This window comes from Hippoglossus stenolepis, chromosome 13 (genome assembly GCF_022539355.2).
Source record: "Hippoglossus stenolepis isolate QCI-W04-F060 chromosome 13, HSTE1.2, whole genome shotgun sequence".
NCBI lineage: Eukaryota > Metazoa > Chordata > Actinopteri > Pleuronectiformes > Pleuronectidae > Hippoglossus > Hippoglossus stenolepis.
In genome coordinates this window covers 20,574,024-20,598,958 of record NC_061495.1, presented here as the reverse complement: position 1 = coordinate 20,598,958, position 24,935 = coordinate 20,574,024, and the positions used below count along the sequence as shown (strand labels likewise).

Here is a 24,935-nt window from a genome sequence, read left to right as displayed (position 1 = left end):
AGAAGTGGAGTAATTTTCTCAGACTTCTATAGAAACACTCTCGCCCTCTGCTGGTCCTTTCGAGATAATAGAGGTTTCAGACACCACTTCATTGGATTCAGCTACCAGGCCCAGAGTCCATGTCCATTTTTATCTACAGTCAATGGAAGGGACATACCGACATTGTTGAGGGCACTGCCAGTGGATGGAGAGACTTGGAGGAGGCGTGGGTCGATAAACGGAGTGAAGGAGGAGGAAGATTTGTGTTTCTGCATGTTGTTACTCGACTGGCTCTACAGAGAGAGAGAGACAACATGATTCAGTGGTCACAGAACATCACAGCTCTGAATGTCAACTTGAAAGATCAACAATATATTTATAGCATCAGAAGACGGACAAATGTAAAGGACACAATGTGGTCAAACAAGTCAGCAAACTGAGGTATCTCGTGGTACATGCAAATACAATGGGCATTCAGTCAGAAAGTAAAATCAAAAATACGGAGGGAAAAAGGCAAAAACAATGATGGAGGGTAAAACCATGTAGAGAACAAAATGGGAATCATAACTTAAATAATTTCATGGGAAATATACTTGCCGTTACGCCTCTTAACTGCCCTGTTCGCTAATCTGTTATCTGGAAAATGTGAGAATATGATGTATTCGTTGAAAATAGGCGACATCAAGTCAAAAAATGAGATTTCAGTGTTTGGGGGGGAAAGCTAACATTCCTGTTGTGATCTCAGAAAACTCCCGAGGAGTGGCAGGACTGCAGCTGTCAGGGTTCCAACAAGTTAGATTTAAGACTTTTTAAGACCATAAGGAATGAAATGTAAGATTTATTTCCATTTTAAACCAAAGTACCTAATCCTTTGTACAATTAAATCAACAGGATGTTCGCACGGTAAAAAGTAAAACCTCTTTAGTCTTCCTGTTGTTTTGCTAGAAATACAGCCCTCCATCATCTCTGTGTCAGAGTGTGGAGCTACAGACAGCAGAGGGCGCCCTTCAAGACTCCGCACATAAAATCCAGAGGAAAACCTAATGAGAAGAATCAGCAGAATCTCACTTGTTTTTAACCCTTACTGGGTCATTTTGGTTGTTTTTCAATGCTTTTGATTTTGACTTTATTTACCACATTAAAAACTGTTAATCTTTATATGCCCAGACGTTATGTAACAATATTAGATAAATAATGAACAAAGTGAAGTGATTTCTACTCTGCTTTGCTCCCACTTATAACAGCTAGTGAGGATTTTGACCTCTTTGTGCACCACTAAGCGCGCCTCCGTGTTTTGGCTGGGGGACATACCTCTGTGAGGATGCCGAGCTTCTCCAGGGGACTCTGGGGGGACATGGAGGAGGGGCTGGCGAGGCTGGAGGAGGAAGGGGAGTTTGATGCAGAGGAGGAGGGGGTGGAATGGTGGCTCTGCTGGATCAAGTCTGGGAGGTGGTGGATGCGGCCGGCAAAGCCGTTCCTGTCTGCGTGCTGTGTGGGGTGATGGTGGTGGTGGTGGTGATGATGGTGGGGACTGGGTGTGTGGTGGCCAAGACCCGGGCCTGACCCTGGGCCAGGGCTTGGGGCAAAGCCTGCAAGCAGGCCAGCGGTCTGTGCTTGGCCCGGGCCAGGGCCCTGACGCTTTCTGTTATCACCTGCACTCTGGAAGTAGAAAGAGGGGTAGACTTTGGGTCTAGATGCGTTCCTGATGAGTTCAGGGGAAAGGAAGGTGTTAGCTAGAGCAAAGGGCACGCTACAGTGGCTATTCTACAGGCAGGAAGAAAATTCTCATTAGTAGTCAATTACGTGGTTCGATTATATGGTAAGTTATTGTTGTGCTGTTTGTTGGTAGTAGAAAAATGACTTTTTATTGTGTACTGCTTCTGACTTCATGTCTCAGTAACTTTAGAATATCTGAAAGACCTACATGAAAATATAACAAACCTGAATAAATGTTTGATGATGTGATATGTCTTATTATGAAATTAGCTACAGGTCTTTATGAGAGTTTAATTAAAATCTGTGAGGTTTAGTACTCAACCTTCACTAAGCCTCTACACACTGGAGCTACTCGCCATCGGGGGGGAAAGAACAGAAACATGCTCAACACATGAAACAAAATGGAAAAACAATTTGGGTATGAATAAACAAAATACACAAAAACAGAACGACTCAAAGCATGTGGTACATTCCTGCTGTGTCTGTCTGACTTGTACATGTCAGCCTGTACCTGTCTGACGATCAGAGTGCTGTCTTTGCAGGGCGTCGACCCCGCGTCACTCTCGCCTTCATCGTGGACGATCATGGTTTTCACCGACTCCGTTTCTCCGTTGCTCAGCCTGGAAGAACTGCAGGACAGAGGAGGAGCAGCTTTTCAACACAAACACAAGGTTTCAGGTAAAACAACATGAGGTTCTCCTTATCCTTATCCATGACCCTTGTGCGCTGTGTTACATTATCAATACTAGAAGGGCATTCATACCTCTGCAAAGGCCCAACAGTCCACTTATGAAACCACAATTAAATTCACTAGATCTGGATTTTTATTTCAATCCGCACCAAATTACACAGTCAGTCCCCTAAACACGCCTGTTTTTATATGCATGAATAATTCAGAGAAATAAACGAAAATGTTGTCCCAATATTTGAATCAACCCCAAAATTGAATGGGTTATTCCCCGAGTCATGTCCAGCCCCTCCACAAAAGTTCACAGAAGTGGGTTGTGTAGTTTCTGTGCGATGCTGCATACTAAGAAACAAAGATGGACAAAAAAATAACCTCCTTGGCAGATGTACTGATGCGAGTAAGAGATCAGTAGTTTATCTTACACAGCTCTGGAGTCCTCCGGGCCGGAGGTCGACTCTTCACCTGCCTCTTGGTCCACCTCTTCATCATCATCTTCATCGGTGGTGTCCGAGTCTTCACTGGAAGATGAATAATCCGTCACCTTATTCGGGGGGCGAACGTCATCCACTGCACGCAGCTCCTTGGCCAGAGCCGTAAGGTCCTAAAGGTCAGGAGGTGAAAGGGTAAAAACCTGAGTCAAAGGTCGTTTTTATCTCACAGATTTTTCTCCGTCTGTTGAGTTTCAGACGTCACATTAGATTTTCATCTAATCTTTAAGCAGGACAGAGTAAAGCTGCAGGAGAGGAAGAGAGGTTACAGAGGAACACCAGCCAATGTGAAGGCAACGTGAGAGCGGCAAAGCCAAAGATGGAGCGAGGGAGGAGGTGACGGTCTCAGCCGAGGCTCTTCAAGCTACTGCAGGTAAGGTTAGTGGATTAATGCAACAATGAGACAATTGTTATTAGAGCTGCAAAGATGAAAATTGTAAACGGGATAGAAGAAAATGTTTATTGAGGTTAGAGAGAGTGTGAGTTGAAATGGCTGCTGCCGAGCAAGAGAGACCAGTGGAGGAAGAAGCGAGCAGTACCACAGCCAGAAGACAAAACAACCATCTCATCACATCACTGCATCGGATGGTGAGCAGGTCACATGACACACTGGATCCAATCCAATCCCTCTCACACACACACACACACACATTTCTAGATCTATCCCAGCTAGTGAGCTACAGTGCTGACCACCCAGCTTCGACTCTCACCGCTGGTCTGCTAGGCCTGACCAAGTCCCTCTTTTCCTCTGGTTTTTTCCCAGCATTCTCTGGCCGTTGGAGGGGTGAGCCCTCTGATTTGGAAGAGGCTAAAGGAGGTGGAGGTGAAACGGTCAGTTTATTTAGAAAAAAGTGACGTTTTTAAAAGTGGTATTTTCTTCAGCACAGATATTTTTCAGGTGGTGTTTTCAGTTCGATTGTCGCCTGCTGGCTTGTTTTGTAAGTGCTGATTTGTTTCAGTGTGTGCACACTCACAGCGAGCCCTGAATCTCTCTCCAGAGCCACAGTGAGAGCCAGGCTGAGAGCTGGAGTTACTGGAGCTGCTGGAGGAACTGGAGCCTCCGCTGCCGCTGTTACTGGCTGCTCTGGGAACCAGTTTCTCCACCCGCTCCCACAGCAGCCGAGGCTCCGCTGCACTGTGGAGCCAACAGACAAGTCAGAGGTGGAGCCATCGAAGAGACAGCAACTTTTAACTGCATCAAACTCCCCTTCCGTTTTTACGAAAACAAAGTCGCATTTTAACAAGAATAAATTTGGAAAATTACGAGGGGAAAAAGGATAATTAACGAGAATAGAGTCCTTATTTTACGAGAAAAAAGTCTGATTATTACAAAAGAAAAGTCAGAACATTAAAAAGAACAGGAATAATAATGACCTGAAGTCTGAGGAGATAAACTGAGATAGTAAAAACAAAAGAGAAAGAAGGAAACACAGAAATCATAGAAATCAGCGGGTTAGGTCTCTTTACCTGGCAGCATTGCGATGGCTGCTCTGAGGGGTGTTGCCGTGGTGATGAGGCGAGTCTCGCCTTGACAACACAGGCGACCTTGATGTAGTCCTGACGGGAACCTTTCATGATAAAGACAGTGACTGGCTCACACATTCACACTTCGTGATACACACTCAGATTGTACTTGTACAAAATCCCCTTTATAACAGCAGCATCACAACAGTCCTGACCGTCACCAAGCTGGTCCACTAAAAAACTTCTAAAAATGCTACAGCAAACCATAATACTTGTCTGTAGCTCTAACTTGTTGCCTGCATGATCGTAAGTTTTCTTTACATCAGGGCAGCAGTAAAGGTTATCAATACTCTGCATTCATGTGTGTGTATGTGTGCAAAATAACACAACACCAAGAGAATATGGTCCTTATCTAAAATGCATGATTTCATAACCCCACTCATGTTCTAGACAACCTTCCAGTCACACCCAGAGCATCACTGTAAAACAAAACTATTACTCCAGTCGTCAGGGTTCGGACACAAACGCAGCTTTCACCCTGAGTCGCCCATCAATTCCGTAAAGCCAATGCAAAACAATTAGGTAGCATCCAAAGCTCAGCTCAGCTCAGTCAGTGAAGCCATCGTCATGGAAAATAACATGAACAGACATGGTTTTGCTTTGTTTGGAAATTCAGGTTAGGCGGGAAAAATGGAAAAGATGTACTGATGTTAATGAAAGGTCAGTCCTTCCTTAGTAACATGCTGCTCCTGGACCTCAAGACTGAAATGACTTTTGTGGCGGCTATGTTTGTTTATGTTCATGTAAGTTTATGTAATTTTATGCATTGGAAGTAAACAGTATTGTGGTTCGTCGTGGCAGTGCTTTGTAACAGAGGGTTTCCTAGTCTGTAAGACAGATAACTTTGGCTCTGAGGAAGAAATTTAGATTTTTATTTTTTTAAATTCTCACTGCCCACATTTATGGGTAGTGATAGGTTTCCTGTCTTTCCTATACTTACCAACGCCCTATATATTCAGACGGAAATAAAACAGTTCTCTTGGTGCAGAACTCTTGCCTCCATTTGCTTATTTGGTTTCTGCCTCGGTCGTTATTTTTATGTGAATTCAATAGAGTAAAAAGCTAAATTGGTCTGGTGATGAAGGACAGAGACAATTTGTCTCAACGTGTCCTGCTGTTCAACATTGTCTCAGTATCTGCAGCAGGATTGTAAAGGATACTATGACTTTACAAAGTTGTCCAATAACAACAAACTACCTTTATTTGTTTTGACACTGATTCACATCACACAGTGATGTTAACTTCTGCTATTTCGTGATATTGTGTGTATCTGGGGAATACATTTAGAGCAATATCTATTTCACTGGACACTAAGTCTTGTTTGTGGGGAGAGAAGTGATTTAGAAGCTGCCAAACAATCTGCTAATTTCAAAAATGTATGTTTTAAGCTACATTGATTTAATGAAATCGTCTGTAATTCCCCTACAAGCTTTTGTCTGCACCATATGAAAAGAAAATTCAATATACATGATTTGTTCATCCCAGAAAGAATCAGGCAGAGGGTGGGAAGCTATTGATAGAATAATGGCAGTTTGATCCCTTGAGAAACCTCGTCCCGTTTGATCAACAGAAAAAAGTATCTAACTATTCCTGCCAGACTACACCGGGGGTCTTTCTTCCCGTCCTTACCCTGGGCGGGACCTCCTCTCGAGGGGCCGGTTCATGGGGCGAGGGCCTAGGCTGGGGGTGGGGTTGTGGGTCAGTGCGTGCAGGCGTTGATGATGTTGAGGATGGTGATGAAGATGGAGGAAGGTGATGGTGTTCCTGGTTGTTGCGAAGGTGAAGATTTTCAAAGCTAGGGGCGAGCGGCTCGCTGAAGGAGTGCAACTGCGACACCACAGGCGGCGCAGTGGCACAGGAGTTTGACGCCACGCTGCCGCTACTCTTTACAGTGGCCACATGGGAGCGAACCTTATAGACAACAAAACAGAACAAATGGGGGGCAGGTCAGGTCAGTTTGCATGCAGTGCACTCTGGGAATTCAGGTTATCTTTAGGAGTTTGTACGATTGGAGCCATACAGGAGCCTAAATCCGTTCCTTGTGGAACACCGCTATAAAAGCCTATGAAGATTTAAATTAAGACTTTTTAGACATGGAATATGTAGCATTCCTGGTTTCATGTAATATGAATGCACAGGTAGCCAGGTTGGTAGTCAGGCATCTTACGATTGACTTATTTCACATTTTTAAAACGTTCAAACTTTTAGCCACACACTTGATGCATGTGCAACTGTTTGGGGACAACAGGATTCTATGTGTGTAGACACCTAGCTAGCGTCTACCAATCGCCTACATGTGAGGGGGTTTAGGGAACATTGTAGCATCCAATTCTGTAGGTGAGGCTTTCAGATCTCTAAATTGTAGCTACAGAAAATAACCTGAGTTACACTCTCCCCATGTAAACTGCTCTATGAAACTTGTGTACACGTTGGTCACATGGTGCGCCACCCACCACCACAAGTAAACTCTCAACCTGTGGGAACCAGTGAACATCACAACCACAAAACTTGCACAATGTGTGGTTGCCCGTGAATAAGATGGAGGAGTTAGAGTGCTGAGAAGGCTGCATCAGTTTTAATAACATCCAAGACAACATCTTAAGGTAGTAAGTGTTCTTTAGTGTTTTTGGACATTAATGATATATATATATATGTATTTAATATCTTTATTTTTTTAACCTTATCTGACAGCATTCTTGTGCGGGAATTTTACAGGGTGGACTGAGTAAATTTGGCCTTATTACTTCACGTAAGAGCTTTCTCAGCCTTTTGGCTCCTGTGGTTAAAAGGTACATGGCTCCAAATCTTAGCAGAGTCCCTGAAGAACCCAGGTTGTTATGAGTGCAACAGGAGGGAAGAAGGAACGATCACTCACACATTTACATAAAAAACAAAAGACAGTAAGAACAACAAAAATGCACATGAGGTCGATTAGGAGGTGAAGCTATAGATCCTAAGTCACATGCGTTAGACTCTTATTGTTGGTTATGGTTATTTTTTTTAGCTCCTTTGGGAAATTAACTGGTTCAGTTATATTTTATTTTATCCAATTAATTGGATGTTCAGAATAATTGATTTAAAAAAGGCAGAGATATGATGCATCATCCCCATTGCAAACTAGTAAATGATAAATTAACTTCAGCTTAACGAAGACTGGCATGCAAACATACATGTAGGCAAGACCGCACGGTACATACAACATGCACACATGATGTTCAGGGCAAGAAAGCTTGTAAACTTAACAGTGGATGATTTCTTTTATCTAAACTGTAATCTTCTCCGTCTCAACTCCCTTTGTCTGCAGATTTTCTATTTGGAAATGAAAGTAGTTCAGCAGCAGTTTTCATTTCTAAATAATTATCTCTGATAAGAAGATGAACGCATTCAAGTTCGATTCAGTGCTCAGTGAAGTGTGTGTGTGTGTCACATCTGAACCGGATGACTCGCACCTAATGAGAGAAAACCCATTAATCCACTTCTAACATTACGACAAATGTTTAAAACGGTGCCCGTTAGTGACATCATTACCCCCCACCCCCCATTTTACAATGTTACAGCATCGTTCCTGAATAATTTAATCAGTGTGACATATTCAAAACTGATTCACTGAACTGTGATTATTCATGCTCAGTGGCTTGAATCCTTCGCTGGGAAGATGACTAATGCTGTCTGAGTCACTCTGCTGCGAATCTGAGTGCCCATGAATTATGGATGTTTCTAATCACCAGCACAGAGAGGAAGTGAGGAGGGAGAGTATAAACTCACAACATACCAGCAGACACGCACACTCATGTTCACACAAACACACAACCATGTGCACACCTGGAGATATAAAGTGACTCTGCAATAATTACACATCTGACAGGTGGGAGGACAAGATGTCAATCAAAGAGTTAGTCACGGGAGAAGACAATGTAATCAGGGTCGTGATCCTTTCATTTCCATTGTTGAAAAAAGTTAGGACTTCTTTAAGATGAAGGAGAAAAACTTTTTTTCAAAGGCAACATTTGGTTTCATGTTCTCATAAAAAATATCTCCTGTGTCTGAAAATGACAACAACCACATGAGATTAAACATTTTCACAACTTCTTGTTTAAAACAGGGTTTCTGCAGGTTTCAATTGATTAATTGTAGACTTTTTAAGACCATAATGAGTGAAAAATTAAGACCTATGCCAAGTATGACAATTATGAAGGAATATCAGAGTCCCATAATTACTTACAATTCCCCATAACTGGAGATTAAGTGAAGTAGCCGAGTAGAGAATAATCCGTATAAACGTAACATTATAATATATTCAAGACATTTAAAGGCACGAAATTCAGATAATTACATTTTAATGTGTTTTGGACTGGTTAAGACCCCGCAGAAACCCTGTCAAATGAAACAGAATCAATGACAACCCCTAAGAGACGTTCAACCACAGTACACAATTTGATCCATTCTCCATATGAAGCAACCTAAAGGAGTTGAGCTAAAAGGAGGAAATCAGAGGAAAACATCACAACTACTAAAACACCTACAAAAGTAAAAAATACAAGCAAATCTTCAAAAGAGGTATGACCCCATGGATGTTTACGGTTTGGTTTGAGAAGCTTGTGAGTCAGTCTCTCCCACAGACTATTCTCTCTGTTGTGGACAGGATTAAACAAACAGAACGAGGGATGAGGGGAACACAGCGGTTTTTAAGATGAGAAGATGCTGAATCAGCTTCATGTTGCTGAAACCTCTGTGTCCCCATCTGCACTTTAACCTACAACACCGAGGGAGAAAACAGCCCCAGCGAACTTAAACTTCACACCAACTCAAAATGCCGCCTGTGTGCAACAGCTGTGGAAGTAAAGAAGAAGGAATAGCTCACAAAGGGTCTGGGGGAGAGGTTTGAGGTCATTGTGGTTACCTGTGGATCCACAGGGCGGTGCATGACGGGCGCCTCCGATGCCGGGTTCCCGTTGGGGTGGGAAGACTCGGAGCGCGGCGGCACTGGAGGCTGCGGCGGTTTGGTCTGAGCTGCCTGAGGAGAACCCTGGATGTTCTTCCGGTATCGCTCATCAGCCTAAGGAGGACACACGCACAGATGAGGGACGTGCACGTATAACAGCGGCATTAGCAGTTGTTGGAGAGCACAGGTCAGTGTGTGTCAGTACATAAAGAGCAGGGTGAGTGGAAAAGAAGCCATCAGACACTACGGTTTGTTAAGACATGATTTCTACCAGCGGGAGTAGGATGAGCACTTTAGAAAAAGTCATCAAAGCGCTACATCAAAGGCAGCAATTTTATTGTTGCCACAATATTCCCACATCCCTGCTAGTACGACAACTGCACCATGACCAGCAAAGAGTGTCATGCATCTGTCATGAGGAGGAAGGTTAGGACACACACCGAGGTCCAGGACACTGAGGGAAACAATCACTGTGTTCGTGTATCTTGAGAGTTTGCACCTCCGCCAGGGAGGTTAATGTATGTTAACGCCCCCAACTGTTGGTTGGTAAGAATGTTTGTTTGCTTGCCTTGACCAAGTGCCATTTATTGAAAGCCATAAAAGTTAATTCCAGGCAAGTTAAATGTTATGTTTATTCTCTGAAGGATTATACAGAAACTACTGAGGGAACAGATTTCTACGAAACTTCTACGAAACGGGCCGAGAAACAGCCAAATACCTTTCGGTGTAAATCGAAGGGGGTGGATCTTTTTCTTTTTTATATTGCCAGGTTGAGTGTTTTTTGTTTCTTTTACATTTTGAGATTTCCCAGGGAATAGTTCATAGATCTTGATGAATGATATCAGGTACATTTAGAGGACTGATATCTGTGTGTGCAATTTGGTGCAGCTTGACTGAATTTAGGGCAACTGTTGGGCCTTAGCAGCGCCGGTGCCATTCTAGATGGAAAATTTCCCATGAAGCCATCAATCAAGAAATGCTCTTCATCTAGAGGTATAGCTTTAAAGAAGCTGCCCAAATTTAGCCCAACGTCACTGGAAAATCTACACGAGGAGTTTAGATAGAGACATTAACACGTTGTAGTCACAAAGCATCAGTGCATCCCACACCAGCAGCTTGGCCATCGCCATGTACACACAGAACACCCCAGGCAGTGGGAGTGAGTACACACAAGCAGAGGAAAGCATTGTACAGGAGTCAGTGTGACGACGTCGAGCTTCGAGGGTTCACCTCTCTGACACACTCAGAGTCAGGGGCGGGGCCTTGCAGGTCAACGTCTGTAGTTTTCTCCAGACTGTGGTTTTGACCGGGCCACGTCTTCTCAGAGTCAGTGCCCTGCGGTTGTTTTGTCGTATCCGGAGGTTTTACACTATCAGGACCATGGTTCTGTGGGGGTTTGGCGCTCTGTTGCTGTACCGCTTTGCTACTGTCAAGGTTCTGGTTTTGCTGGAGGGACAGCAGATAGGCCTGCTCCTGCTGCAGCTGTCTCTGGAGTTTCTGTGCTTGACGCTGCTCCTCAAGCTCCCGCCATTTATACTCCTGAGTACAGGGAGGGTCACATTGAGCTAAAATGTTCCCACAACATTTGGGTTAATACTTAAATTGTTTGGGGCCCCTTTGGTGTAACCTCAGATATTCAAATATTCACACATATACATATAGGCAGAGTCTCAAGTCCACCTGAGAGCACTGGGGTTGTATTCCGCCGCCAACCAGTGCAGGTTCTGTGTACATATTTTGACATACATTCTTTTTTCCAGATTCATATATGGTCAGTATGTTCTTTGACACACTCAGGAAACAAAACAAGCACCAAATCATAAAAATGCTTTGTTAGGCCACCTTGACCTTGACATTTGACCTTGGCTACCAAAATCCTATGAGTTAATCCTTGAGTGAATGTTTGTGCCAAATGTGAAAGGATTCCTTCACGGCGAAGGATCACCTTCACAGGGCAAAAAACCTTGACCACCAAATTCTATTCAGTTCATCCACCGGCATGGAGGCATAAAGAAAACTGCAGTTTTGTCTGGATTAAACTATTATAGTTTAAAGACGTGGTATTGCATCAGTATCTGGCGATGTCCGACCTGTTTTTTTCAGCAGTGTCTGAGAAAGTATTGGTATTGGAACATCTAAATTTAAGTTATCTTATAGAGACATATTATGATATAATGCATGTTCATCAGAACTGCCTTCTTCTAACAGATGAGGCCCAATCCTTACAGTGCTAAAAATGGTGCTGCAGGGTTTTTATTTTATTATATATAAGCAGAGGGTAAAGTCCAAACAAAACATTAATAACTTTAGCGAGACTTGTGCTTTCTTTGAAAAGCGAAACATGAAATTAAATCCTGCTCCCAACCGCACAGCAACGTCTGTTGGAGCACTTAACTTTGCTCAAAACCAATCGAACCACAGAAATATTAAGACCATGATGGTTTTTACGAGTTTTGATACTTTACCAGAGGCTGCATCTATATATAGCAAAACACAGTTTAATCAAAAGGATCAAATTTCTTTTAAATCTTTACAAAGCAAATGTTGAACACGTTAATACGTCTCTAAGTGTAAGTGCAGCCAAACATGATGTAAGGGAAACATGTTGCTTTCATAGTAAAGTTTATGAATGTTGACAGAGTAGGAACTGGACAGAGCAGCCGATGATAAAGCGAATGTGTGAAGCGTGGAAGTAGGAATACGAGTAGTCATATCCTTTCATTATGTGAATATCCTCTGTGATCCCCTGAGGAGGAGAATCCTTTAAAAATAAAAACAAAAAAACAGCGAGTCATACAAACCCCCTCTTCCTGTTGGATGACATCACCATCGCTGAGAGGCCCAGTAAACAACCCCGAGAAATAAACCTGAGAAGACTTATTATGTTTTGACCTCAGCTGTTAATGGCTCCCCTGGGATCTACAAACACCGTGAGGCGGATCCAAAAACTTGATCGGTTTCGAGTCGAAGGAAAACTGAAGCAGGAAAGTTTGTGTAACGGAGGAATAATAAGTACCTGCATTATGAAACTTAACAACCTGGAAGTTATAGAAACATTCAAAAAAACAACCACTGGGACTCAATAACAGATGGAATAATATTAAGAATACAGATTAATAGAGGCAGAGGGGAAAGACAGAGAAGAATCTATTTGAAGAAAGACATGGGAGATGAATGTAGGAGGTAGGATAGGGGCCAATTTTACGAATTTCTAAATTTTCATGGGGAAAAAAGATGTAAATATGATTTAAACAAGGCAGACACTTACCAGCAGCATGGCCTGTTCATGGAGCAGCTGCTGCTGCAGGATCTCCAGGTGCCTCTGCTCCTCTTCCAGCTGGCGACGGATGTACTCCTGAGAGTCAAACACAGCCGTGCACAAGAGCTCAAAGTCAGAAAAGAGCAAATTACATTCAGATTATGTGAAAACATAAACTAAGTAAAGATGGACGATGTGACAGTTCCCCAAAAGTGAAGCCAAAGTGCTTAGATAGCTCCCCAGTTCATCTTTCTGATAATCTTTAATTGGTTATTTATTAGTCATGATTGATTAAGTACGCATATCAGGCTCCTACCTGTTCACGGTCGGCTCTCCTCTTTTCCTCATCAGCCCTCCTGCGCTCCTCCTCCTCTTTTCGACGTCGCTCCATCTCCTCGACGCGTCTCTTCTCCTCCTGCTCGCGTCGGCGCTGCTCACGCTCCTGCTGCCTCCTCATCTCACGCTCACGCCGTTGTTGCTGCAGGTGGACACAGGAAACAAAAAAAACCTGTTTAGTGTGATAGCTCTACGTCTTGATTTGTGTGCACTTGTATAAGACATTTCTTTTTATTTATTTATATAAGTTTTCATTTTTTCAATTATAATTATTTTGTTTGGATAAATTATGCAAAGATTTGAATTATGTGCCCTACATGCAGCTTTTGCTTGAACCCATAATTTGATGTTGCTGGAAGTTAAATCTTACACCAGTCACCTAATATGAGTGTTTGTGCGTGTCTTGGCAACACTGGTATAAACAACAAGACCTGTTTTTGTGTATCTGACATTATGACATAACGCTATGGATCATGGTTGAGTCCATTTACATTTCATCCGAGAAAATAGGCAGTTATTATGAACGACTTTCATTCAGCAACATTCCACTACCACCTTCTTTAGTCCCATCCATGAGTCAGGCTGCCAGAGCCGAGAACAAGCCCCAACACGTGATGAGCTGAGGTGTCAAAAGAGCAATAAAATCTATTCCATCAGACCAAACTCTTCCATCATATTCACAAAATGGCAGAATTGTTCCAAGTATTTCATGAGGCTCTTTTCCACTCTTGAGGTTTTCCCCAAGATATTTTTAATGCTAAAACGCTTTACTCAAACACTTTTAATCAAATGAAAAATATTATATTTATCGGTTGATCAATTTGATCAGTTTTTCGTTGTCATATTTTGGAATAAATTAAATATCTTTAGATTCTGAGCTGTACACTTAAACATATATATGTTTTTTAACAATTTTCTTACATTTTGTAACAAAAGGTTAAAAAAAACTTAGATTTTTGATTTGATCACTTTACATTTTTCTCTGTGGAACAAATGCACCCAAACTCACACAGACACTAACGTAAAAGGAGCAAAGCTATAAGAGATAAGGACTATTTACAGATAAAAAAAGGGTTTTACAAAACCAGATCCAGATAATTGGCGGATTAACAGAAACTGCTTAATGAAAATAAATGTTTGACTCAGTCCTGAAACTTAAAAATGAATACTGCTACTGTAGGGTTAAAGCAGATGAATTTCGAGTGCTATGTTTTAATTTTTAAACATTCCATCTGTTCATCCGCACGCTGCCAAGGATTTCCAAGTCTTAAACTCTGTCTAGTTCTGTGGATGGATGGTTTTTACTCTGGGGCACATGTGACTGTATTTACCGGTGTAAACATGTAAAATATAAATAAATACAGACACTAGATGAGCTGAAGTGACAGGAAAGTTGTTTAAGATGTCCACATTTCCAACTCTGCCTTAAGACTTCATCATTTAGTCAGAATAATAGTTTAAGCCTGACGAGTGCTTATCTGACGTCTGGTTCTCTAAGCAGACACATGAAGAAATTACACTGATTCCTGTCTGTCAGCGCGTTGTGAAAAGGTGCAGAGGAAGCTGCAGGACATCAGGTTTTTTTAGTGGCTTTAGTTTCATGACGCATCAGGTTTGCACTAATTCGCAGCTCCTGAATCCACAGGAGGTGATCCGTCAAAACAGGAGAGCACATGTGCCATGGTATTTCTCTGACATGGCCTGGGTTCAACTGGGGCTTCTAATGTCTGACTCATGTACAAGCACCGTCATGAATCAAAAAAACAGCCCCGAGCTGCGACTGCTGTGGGAAAACACGAGATAAAATATAAACTGCTCATCTCGCTCTGACAGAGGCCTCGCACCTTTGAGGTGTATTTAATATAAATGTGCTCCCTCTCTCTGTTTGAGCACGCTTAAATGTCCCCACTCTCTTCTCTCATTTCACAGTTTCAAATTCCAGTTACTTCCTTGTTTAGGTCTCTTTCTCTTCCTTTGCTTTCAGAGAATTTACTTCAGTCCACTTCTGTCTAAATTTATAACCATCTCGCTCCCTCCCTCCTCCTCCTTCCACTTCCCTCTCTCTTCTATCACTGTACATTTTTCTCTGAGGGACAAATGCGCCCAAGCTCACACAGACACTAATGTAAAAGGACCACAGCTCAAAGAGATAAGGGATAATTACAGGGTTTTCATACTCGTCCTCTGGGGACACCGATTAATTTCTATTCTCCGCCGCCCTAAAATTGATTTTGGAGTCTATTATATGAAATAATCAAAATAAAAATCTAACCACGAACCTCTGAGTCACAAGTTACTAATCCTATTACACAGAGATAATGTAAACTATCTGGCTGACTCCCACTGGTTCTCCACACCATCATCGCCGTCACAAACAATGTGACACCAGAGTATCTGTTGGAGCCAAACCAATAAGGATTTTTGGAGGTATTATTCTATTATCTTTATCGGACGATATATATATTAGAAAATAACTTAGGTGATGATTCCTGAGACATCATTATCAAATCCTTGTGATAAAAGAAATGTCAGTGTAATGATTAATTTAGCTTGAGGTATGAAAAGTCATGTATGAAGCCTGTGGGTTCACCTCCTCCAGCCGTCTCCTCTGCTCCTTCTGCTGCTCTATACGCTTCTGCCTCTCGGCCAGTAGTTGGCGCTTGTATTCCTCCTGCTCGCGGAGCTGCTGCTCCTGGAGGAGCTGTTGGCGGCGCAGAGCCTCCGAGCGCTCCTTGTTCTCCTGTTGCAACCGGATGAAGTCGCGGCGCAAGGTCGACTCACCCGGCACGTTGACGATGGAGCTACGTGGAAGACGTGGGGACAGGAGTCATTGACAGTGGCTTCACTTACATTTTAGTGAAAAAAAGAAATGCATGTTGAACATAATGACACTGCACTACATTGCAACTCCAAGTAAAAAAGATATATTTTTCCACTGCAGTTTTTTATCTTATTTAAGTATTCATTGTTTTTATGTTCTTTGCTCTGGATGTCGTCAGTGAAACTTCTCGAGGACGGCAGTGATTGAGACGAAACTAACCTCGGCTCTCCTTCTTGCTCAGACGCCTCCTCCTCCTCTTCTTCACTGCCACTGTATTCATACTCAGTCTCATCTGTGGAGAACAACACAGGGACATTTACAAGTGGCGTCAAAGTCATTAAAATGCTCAAGTGAAATTGTGCAACAGAACCCAAAATGTATGTAAAACTTTTGGAAACTTTGAATATCAACAAGCATCATAAAAGTCAAAGTTGCTGAAAAACATAGTTTGCAAAAATACATTTTCCTTCAAGTTCAACAGAAGAAAGCGTTTTATTTTATATACTTATTTTTGATTATTTCTAAATAAAAGTATAGTTTTCGAGCCCAACAAATTTGGCTTTTTTTGTAAGGGGTGATGCAGATTCCATGATTAGGAAGAACAAATTCTGATGCATTATATATTACATTATATAAATAAAAAAATGATTCCTAACATGTCATTAATTAAAAAGTAAATACAACTAAATATACAGAACTTAAAATATGAATTAAGTACATTTCATTATGAAATATAAACATAAATGCTGTATGTCTGTGAAAGCTCATATTGGCCAACCGATAATTATGTCTGGCTCGTACTCTTTTTTTATGTCTTTCTCTGCCACTGTCAGATATTTTCATCTACTAGTTTAGTTTTGTCTCATACTAACAGATGCTGGATGGTTTAGAACAGAGTTGTTGTTATTTATAGGATTAAGCTACGTATGAATTTCAGTTTCTCATCTGTGACAAACATCCTCTTCCTCCTGGACTCACCCTTCTCGCCCCTCTTCTTCTTGGTTCGGTCGATATGGTCTTTGAGCTGGATGCGGACCTGCCTCTCGTTGGGCTGGTCCCGGATGAAGGGGTGTTTCAGCAGCTGCTCAGTGGGGGGACGTTGAGTGTAATTCTTCACCAGGCAGCCCTCAATGAAGCTGAAGAACTTCTTTGACCTGATAAAGTGTTGAGATGTGTGTGTGTGTTACATATTCAGCCACATCTGTTCTTTAAGATGGGAGATACGTTTGACTGAGAGGATAAAGATTAAAAAACTTGACCCACCATTTTTTGGACTTGAGTCGAGGAGGGGGGTTTCTGGGGATGAGGAAGAGGGCTCTCATTGGATGCATGTCACACAGAGCTGAAGGAAACAAAAAGGAAGAAAACAAGTGAGGATCAATACGAACCAAAACACAAGACAAAGGCAAACGAAGAAGATTGTATGCATTTATGAGGCTTTCTTAACAGGGTTATTATTTTTTTTATTTAAAAACTCCAAAACAAATTGACAAAACAATCTCCAACTAAATGAGTGGTAATACACATGCCCCTGTAAACAGGAAGCTGACTGTATGCTTTGTAGTTGGCTTTATATTATGTTATGTATTATGTACGAGAAAAAGCACTGGGACAACTTAAAAGCAGGGAGATGGAACTGTCATTAAAAGTGTTTTGCATTTTAAGACTCAATCAGGAAGAGAACGTGGGTGTCTGTGTCCATATTTCCAAAAGCATCAGTTTCTGTCTGTCCAGTCTAAAACACAACGTCAGAGGTTTAAAAGTGAAAACAAGGCCAACATAGTTTCGAAAAGGCTCCGTTTCAGAGGTTTGACGGCAGTCGTGTGGACGGCAGATGTAAACCATGATGTAAACGTAGCAAAAGTGATGGGTTTTTAAACTAAAACTTACTAATGTGGATGTAGCCTTAAATACTATGTGGAGGTTAAAGGACTAACATGTTATTTTAAAAAGTCTGGTACTTAGTATGGTTGCTTTGAACAGATATGATTGGTCTCTATTTGACTGACAGCCTTGGTCTGGCACCGTTTTTTAACCCTTCTTCCAAATGTTCTTTCCACTCTCTGCCATCACCAGTTAAATACATTATCAATTTGAACATAAATCCTTTGTCACAGCTATTATACCAATTCCCCCATTGGAACAACTTTCATACTACTTTATACTATGCCAAGCAAACCACCGATAGATTAATGTAACAGTACTTACGAGGAGCTCCTTCAGCCATCTCTATAGCTGTGATTCCACAGGACCACAGGTCACTCTGAAGGACAGAAGATGAGTCAGATGAGTTTGTGTGGACATGTTTACTGCCATGTTTCATTTATGTGTCTATTCCTACTGAGAAAATGTAAAAATTTAGCAAGTTTAAACAAAAGTGAAGAATATATAACTTTTAATGGTGATTTCAGACACTTATATCATATCTCATATCTCTTCCTACCATCCAGCCCCTGTTGTATTATAAAAGAGCAGACTCAGATTTTCTCTTCTTACCCTGTAGTCATAGGTAGCATCTGGGTTTTCATCACAAGCGATGACCTCTGGAGCCATCCAATATGGGGTCCCGATGAAGGTGTTCCTTCGACCTACCGTCCGATCCAGCTGAGCACTCACACCAAAGTCCACTGAGGAAGAACAGGATCAGGATCAGTTACGACTGAAAACAGTCAACTTACAGGAGTGTGGTGCGTGTGTTATATATTAAAAAGTATACTACGCAAATAAAGTATAAAAATGAAATTATTGGTACATCGGGAACACAGTGACCGTGCTTAATTTATGGATTAAAAATTATGTTCAAAGTCAAACTGCAGGTGTTGGATCCCTTGAAAATGTGACTTCATATCCTCTGATTTAAATCTAATCCTCCAAGCTAAATAAAAAAAATCAGTTTCTTGCCCCTGGTCCTTTGTTAATTCAGATTTAACTTATTTTCTTCTCATGCTGAAATCCCCGAACTCAAGTCCACAGTTCTGGTTGTGTCCTGAGTGTAACGTTTGAGACGCTGCTGTATTTTGAATGCTCTCCTTCGTCTCCATTTAACTGAAATGCAAAGTGATTTATTGTGGCCTCAGAGAAGACATGTGCTTTATACTGCGTGTCACAGGACAGCAATTTAAAAAAGGTCAGAGGGAGTAAGTTGGTTACAAATAGTAATCTAATCATGCATTATTTAGAGAAATAAAAATCAGATAGATGACTGGAAGATTAAGACAAAATGTTGCTTGCTGCTGTTGTATCGAGACAAGATCATTTCCAACATAATGGTCAAAAAATATCTAGAGTGATATTTAGTTTTATACGGACCTACAATCATATGAAACATTATAAGACAACACTGGTAATGAAAATGCCCCAGTTGGCACAAGTACGGCGTTGACTCAAATCTGGCGCTGCTGAATTTTTTTCCCCCAGTTCAGACGTCCAGACCCTGGTGCTGGCGCTGTGCACACACACAAAAAAAAACAAGACGTACCCAGTTTGACCTCAGCGTTTTCAGTCAGCAGCACGTTTTGTCCCTTGATGTCACGGTGGATGACATGATGAGCGTGTAGGTGAGCTAATCCCTGTAGAGATACATGGACACAAGAGTAAATATTACATATTTACAGCTTCTCAGAGCTTTCAGGTCAGAGGGAAAATAGAAAGAGTGAGAACTATCAAAGATGGAAAATTCAAAGATTTCAAAGATCTTGAAACGTGCAACCTTATCTAATAATTCCAGAAATCTCTGTCTGTGTGTATGATCTCAAGAACCGCTTCACACTTGGTGTGTGTCTTGTTAAAGGCCCATGAAGTGCAGTGTATTTATACATGTAATATGTTCTATATTAATATAATAAAATATATTTATGTAATTTTGTGTAATTTTGCGTTTCCTGGTTTTATTTATTATGATGATGATGCTTTATGATTTCCACAACTGGTGATTCTGCCATATAAATACATTTCTGCAGTTTCACTTCTCATTTTCACAAAATGTTTGCCTGATGAAGTTCTAGTAAGGAAATGTTGCATAATACATTTCTGATTGCGAGCTAGACGTTGTGCGGGAGCTCTTTCCCAAGTTTTGATCTACTCGTCAACATCTGACTCTCCCGTTCAGGTTCTGCGTACTGAGTCCAGCTCCACTGAACTTAAACAGGTGAGCAGCTCTTTGTGCAGAAGCAGTGGAGCAGATTCAGTATTTGTGGACTGAGTACAGCTGCGGATAAATTACTGCAGGTCACTTTTACAGTTTCAGAAAGAAAACTGCAACCAGCGTCACCACAGACCAAACAAACAGCCCGTTACAAACAGGGAGGTTTAGAACAGACAGGGCACTAGTTAATAGGGGGATATCGTAGGATTATATCCATGTGTGTAAATACAGGTCACTGATATCAACACAGTGACACCACCCCTAGACTACAAAGAGGCAGTAATCTACTGATGATTTTAAATGCACTCTGCTGCCACAGTATATAATCTCTTTTTTTCTGCATTACAAGGTCCCGTTGCCTTTGGTTCTGTCTTGTGATGCATTTCGTCCAATCGACCAGATAAAGTCCTGAATTCATTGAGGCCTGGTGTCGACGCCACACATCTTTTTATTCGGCAGTGAGGTCAGTGGTTGGCGGAGAAGAAGGACTGACCCTGAGGATCTCTCGGGAGATGTAGGCGATCCAGTCCTCCTTCAGTGTGTTGCCTTTGGTGTTCTTCACCAGATCTGTGATGGAACCGGCACCACAGAACTCCATCACCAGCTGGAGGAGAGAGGACACATATGAAAAAATGACATTTAAACATGAAAACACAGACACACTCACACCATGATTTTGTGAGTTACGGAGAATCCCCGCCAAGAGGTGTTACACGCTGCACTTCACCATCAATGAACCATGACCACATTCATTTTATAGTATATCTAATTTCAACGAAAGCAACAATTACTCAGAAAACTGTCTGTGTCTATTAACCTATTACTTTGCATTTTCCATTTGTGAGCCACTAGGGCCACATCTGAATATTAATCTGCGGGATGGCTGTCTGGCAAAAAACACTTTTAACAGGAAATGGTAGAATATGAAAAAAAAGGACTTGTTTGATGACAACGTGTTTAACCTGTTCGGTGATCGGAAGCAGCCGGAGTAAAGGGAGCAGCATTCAGGCAAAGACGAGCGGTTGTTATTTTACAGCTGATTTGCAATGAGTAAATGCTGCGTGGAATCTCCTGAATGTCATCATCGTTTCACACTAACACTCATAGATGGAGGAATTCCTCTCTGCAGCAACAAGGACTATGAACAAATTTAGTTAAAACGATATTTTGAGGTTAGAAAAAGTTTTCCCATTTTGTTACATCCAGTCAACGTGCCATCTGCATTGATCAGTGCAGTGCAAGTGTTTAATGTTGGAGTTTTTTCTTATGCGTTTTGAGTTCACATTAGTCGAATAAATGATTACATTTTGGCATCACATGACACAAAACTTTTGGAATATGTCGAACAAAAACCTAAATAACTAATTCCGTCACTCTTGAACTACAACTTGCAGAATTCATAATTTTTTTACCACAAGACATACACTTTGACCTTTGAGGACCAAAATCTACTCAGTTCACTGGTGAGTCCAATTGAACCTTTGTACCAAATTAGAAATATGTCCCTCAAGGTATTGCTGAGATATCGCATTTACAAGAACACAGACGGAAAATATGACTCCAGCCACAGCTCAAACTCCACGAAGGCAAAGTCCCCTCCCCTAATTTACCTCTGCACTGTGCATCATTATTAAATAATCACCAAGTTTGTCATGGATCGTGTCTTATGCACAAGGTAACGCAAAGATACATATTTTTAACCAGACAATCTGAAAACAACACTGTTAACTGCCAAGACAGATGAAAATGGCACTTCTACAGTCACGCACACGCACGCACACACACACACACACAGAGAGACAGAGACAGAGACGTATCAGTGGGGGTCTTAAAGGGGTCATGGATGCAGCTGTTAAAACAAATACAGGGCCATGTTGTGGAGAGAGAGTGAGGATCAGCCGAGGGCCATAAAACGAGGTTCTCTTGCCTGTAAACACATCCAGAGGTGATAACATTCCTGTTGCTCTTCTCTCTCTCTCTCTCTCTCTCTCTCTCTCTCTCTCTCTCTCTCTCTCTCTCTCTCTCTCTCTCTCTCATTATTTCAGTTTCTCATTTTTGCTTCAGGATTTTAACCTCATCTCTGTCTTGTTTCAATTGTCTTTGATTTGTTGTGAGCATGAGTCGCTCTCCTCAGGGAAGAACGTGATGCAATATGGTACGTGCAAGCATATTGACTCTGCAAATAGCCAGAATATACTGTATCCTTATCTGGGCTTACTGCTGGAGAGTTTAAGTGCTGGTATGTATTATCTTTCTTCTGCATTCACCACTGACAGAGTCGAGGGCCTCACTAGAAATAACTAGAGACCAATTGATTAATCCGCTGGCTAATAGTATTGGTCGATGTGAGCTTTTCACAGACATATCGGTATCTGCATTTGTTTGTCGACATGGGAACTTTTATTTTACAGAATAAATCATACAGAAAAAGAAGTGCATTAAGATTTACACTTTGCATAAAGCAAATTATGTTTACTTTCTTGATTCAAGCTGTATATATTTGGTTGTATTTGTGTTTTGTGTGTCTTTTTATTTAAAGTTATTTATAATAGTTATTTATCATAATGTTTAGGAAATATCAAGCCTCAGTTATATTTCTTTATCATAGGGGGTTTGTTGACAAAATCTTAGGAAAGAATCAGCAACTAAAAATTAATATCGAGTAACACAGCACGTTTCTGATGTTGTATGTAGGGTAACACCTACTAACTACTTTAGAAAATCTGGTTTCATTAACTTTTACATGATGATTACTTCCTGCTTTAAGCTTTATAGCAGATAACAGACAATTAACCTCCTCTCCAAAGTAAAATCTCATCCTCTTCCACTTTGCTGCTTCCTTTATTTTTCTAAAAATAAGACCTATGTTATAAACATGGAGGCTGTGATTGGTCGAGAGCATGTGAAGAGTAATCTCTATATTACGTTTCAGGTGAATTCAAACTAACAACACTGCATCCATTGTTTTCGTGGTAGAGATGAACTCACCCATAGCTGGTCGTCGTGGCCTGGCGGACTCTTTTTGATGAAGGCTCCGTAGTAGGTGGCTATGTTTCTGTGGTGAGAGTATTTCTTCAGCATGTTAATTTCCAGCTTGATTTCCTCCTCTTCATCCTGTAAGACAGACAGAGGAAGACCCAGCAGTGTGGAGTTAGTAATCATTACCTGCGTCAGAGAGTGGGGAAGCCATTATATGAACCAACTGAGCAGATCAAAATAAAATACTCTTTTCGTCAGGTTTCTAAAGTGTAAAAAATGACCATCAATACACACTGACAGTCTGATAACAGTGATTATTGCATTTCCTGGATCAGGTCACCTGGAAAGATGGTGACAGTGGCAGTTGATAAATCTTTTCACTTTTTCCTCACATTGTTTTGTTCTGTTCTTTTATTACTTTTATGTTTTCACTCCTGTCCACTTGATTACTTATTTGTTTGCTTGTCAAATAAAACAGGATAAAACAAAAACTACAGGACATACTCACAAGTTTCCGCTTAAGGAATTATTTAAGCACACATTCATTTGAACTATTTGGGTTCCTCTGCATTGTGATAACATTTTGCAGAGCACAAAAACATCTTTTTAGTTACTTCTGAAATTTGTGGATTTGCTGTTATTCCATGTATAAATTATGCATTTTTGTTAATATGCTTTTCGCCTTGGACTCCGGAGAAATTGTAATCGCATTCATACTATTTTGTGACATATATAAATGTGGCCTTCCTCAAGGAGAAAATTAAGAAAATGTGAAATCCTGAAGCAGCAAAAGAAAACTTTTACAGTCTCAGGTAGCAAAGCAAAGACTCTGGATTGTTCTCCGGTTGTTCGACGTGCTGAGGAGCCGAGCAAGGATAAAAGCAACGTCTAATAAACAGATATTAGTCCAAAGGAAAATGCAGATACAACGTTAACTCAAAATGATAACAGAGCCGAGCAAACCATCGCCTCTCCTTCTCACACTCTCAGGATATTACAGGACAGACTCAAACATATGACACGATCAAGCGATTACAGTGTTTCTCAATCACTGCGGCCTCACCGAGGCTGTGTGACATTTATTGGGAAGCACTTTGAATCCACCAAGCCCGTGCGTCTGAGCCCATTGGGCGATAGGAGCAGCTATGACTTGACATTTTCACCGTTACTGCAACTGGTCGATAAGCAGAAGCGCGATGGGCGGCTGGCTGCTCCACAAAGGAAAAGCTCTGAGGAAGTGAGGGAGGGGGGGCCGTTTGGCTTTTCATATCGAAGCTTGTGACATTTTGTCGTGTCAGTCTGTACTGCAGATGTTAACAGCTGTATCTCCCACTGTTTTTTCCCCCCCCGATGTTGTTGCACTTTGCCTCCCGTACCTAAGGCTGTCAAGCTCAGTCTGACAGAAAAAGAAACAGACTGATTTTTTTATAGCCTGCGGGAAAAGATTGGAGCTACATGTTGATACTGGATGAAATTCAAAATACACACGTGTCTTATCGTGCGCTGCAGCTGCAGGAGGAAGAGAGGACAGAGGACATTTCTGAGTCTGGTCCAGAGGTAAGAGGGCAAGTTAAAGATGAGTTCACTGTCAACGTGGAGATGTCGGTATAAACACATTAACTGCAGCTCAGGAACACAGAACCTGGTGTTTGGTCAACTCACAACCAAACTGTTCATATCTTCTCGTTGGGTTCTGCCCCATAGGCAACATGGTGGTCCAGTTGTACAGAGGTTAGCAGCACACACAGTATTCTGTGTGGAGCCCCACCACAAGACTCTTAAAGAAATGGCTCAGAGGTTGGAGAGGGTCGTCCACTAACCAGAAGGTCGATGTTACGATTCCCTGGAACCTCCGGTCTGCATTCCAAAGTGTCCTTGGGCAAGACACTAAACCCCAAATTGCTCCTGATGGCGACAGAGTATGAATGGCATGTGAGAGAAAAAGCGCTGTATGGATTTGTTTTGCTTTGTGGAGTCGATAAGAAAGGAAAAACACTATACAGTCAATTTACCATTGACTATTGGTCCTATACAGTAAATGTCCTGCAGCTAGAAATGA

General features: G+C 41.5%; 1 protein-coding gene across 10 annotated transcripts in view; it reads right to left on the bottom strand.

The window, feature by feature from the left end:
• The window catches only part of LOC118120436 (mitogen-activated protein kinase kinase kinase kinase 4), an 87,599-nt gene that overhangs the window by 14,291 nt on the left and 48,373 nt on the right, over window positions 1-24,935 (bottom strand). For 2 of the 10 annotated variants that reach the window (XM_047342681.1, XM_035175356.2), the window contains exons 4-24: window positions 22,886-23,011; window positions 20,391-20,501; window positions 19,232-19,322; window positions 18,250-18,380; window positions 17,962-18,016; window positions 17,017-17,095; window positions 16,732-16,907; window positions 15,973-16,045; window positions 15,523-15,733; window positions 12,913-13,074; window positions 12,606-12,692; window positions 10,568-10,876; window positions 9,296-9,451; window positions 6,025-6,306; window positions 4,339-4,439; window positions 3,846-4,006; window positions 3,582-3,679; window positions 2,806-2,984; window positions 2,207-2,324; window positions 1,291-1,743; window positions 158-272 (exon numbers count right to left, since the gene is read on the bottom strand). In XM_047342681.1, the coding sequence (XP_047198637.1) occupies window positions 158-272; window positions 1,291-1,743; window positions 2,207-2,324; window positions 2,806-2,984; window positions 3,582-3,679; window positions 3,846-4,006; window positions 4,339-4,439; window positions 6,025-6,306; window positions 9,296-9,451; window positions 10,568-10,876; window positions 12,606-12,692; window positions 12,913-13,074; window positions 15,523-15,733; window positions 15,973-16,045; window positions 16,732-16,907; window positions 17,017-17,095; window positions 17,962-18,016; window positions 18,250-18,380; window positions 19,232-19,322; window positions 20,391-20,501; window positions 22,886-23,011 (3,274 nt within the window). The remainder of the gene's footprint in view (window positions 1-157; window positions 273-1,290; window positions 1,744-2,206; window positions 2,325-2,805; window positions 2,985-3,581; window positions 3,680-3,845; window positions 4,007-4,338; window positions 4,440-6,024; window positions 6,307-9,295; window positions 9,452-10,567; window positions 10,877-12,605; window positions 12,693-12,912; window positions 13,075-15,522; window positions 15,734-15,972; window positions 16,046-16,731; window positions 16,908-17,016; window positions 17,096-17,961; window positions 18,017-18,249; window positions 18,381-19,231; window positions 19,323-20,390; window positions 20,502-22,885; window positions 23,012-24,935) is intronic. The other 8 variants (XM_035175357.2, XM_047342682.1, XM_035175360.2 and 5 more) reach the window with 5 other exon arrangements.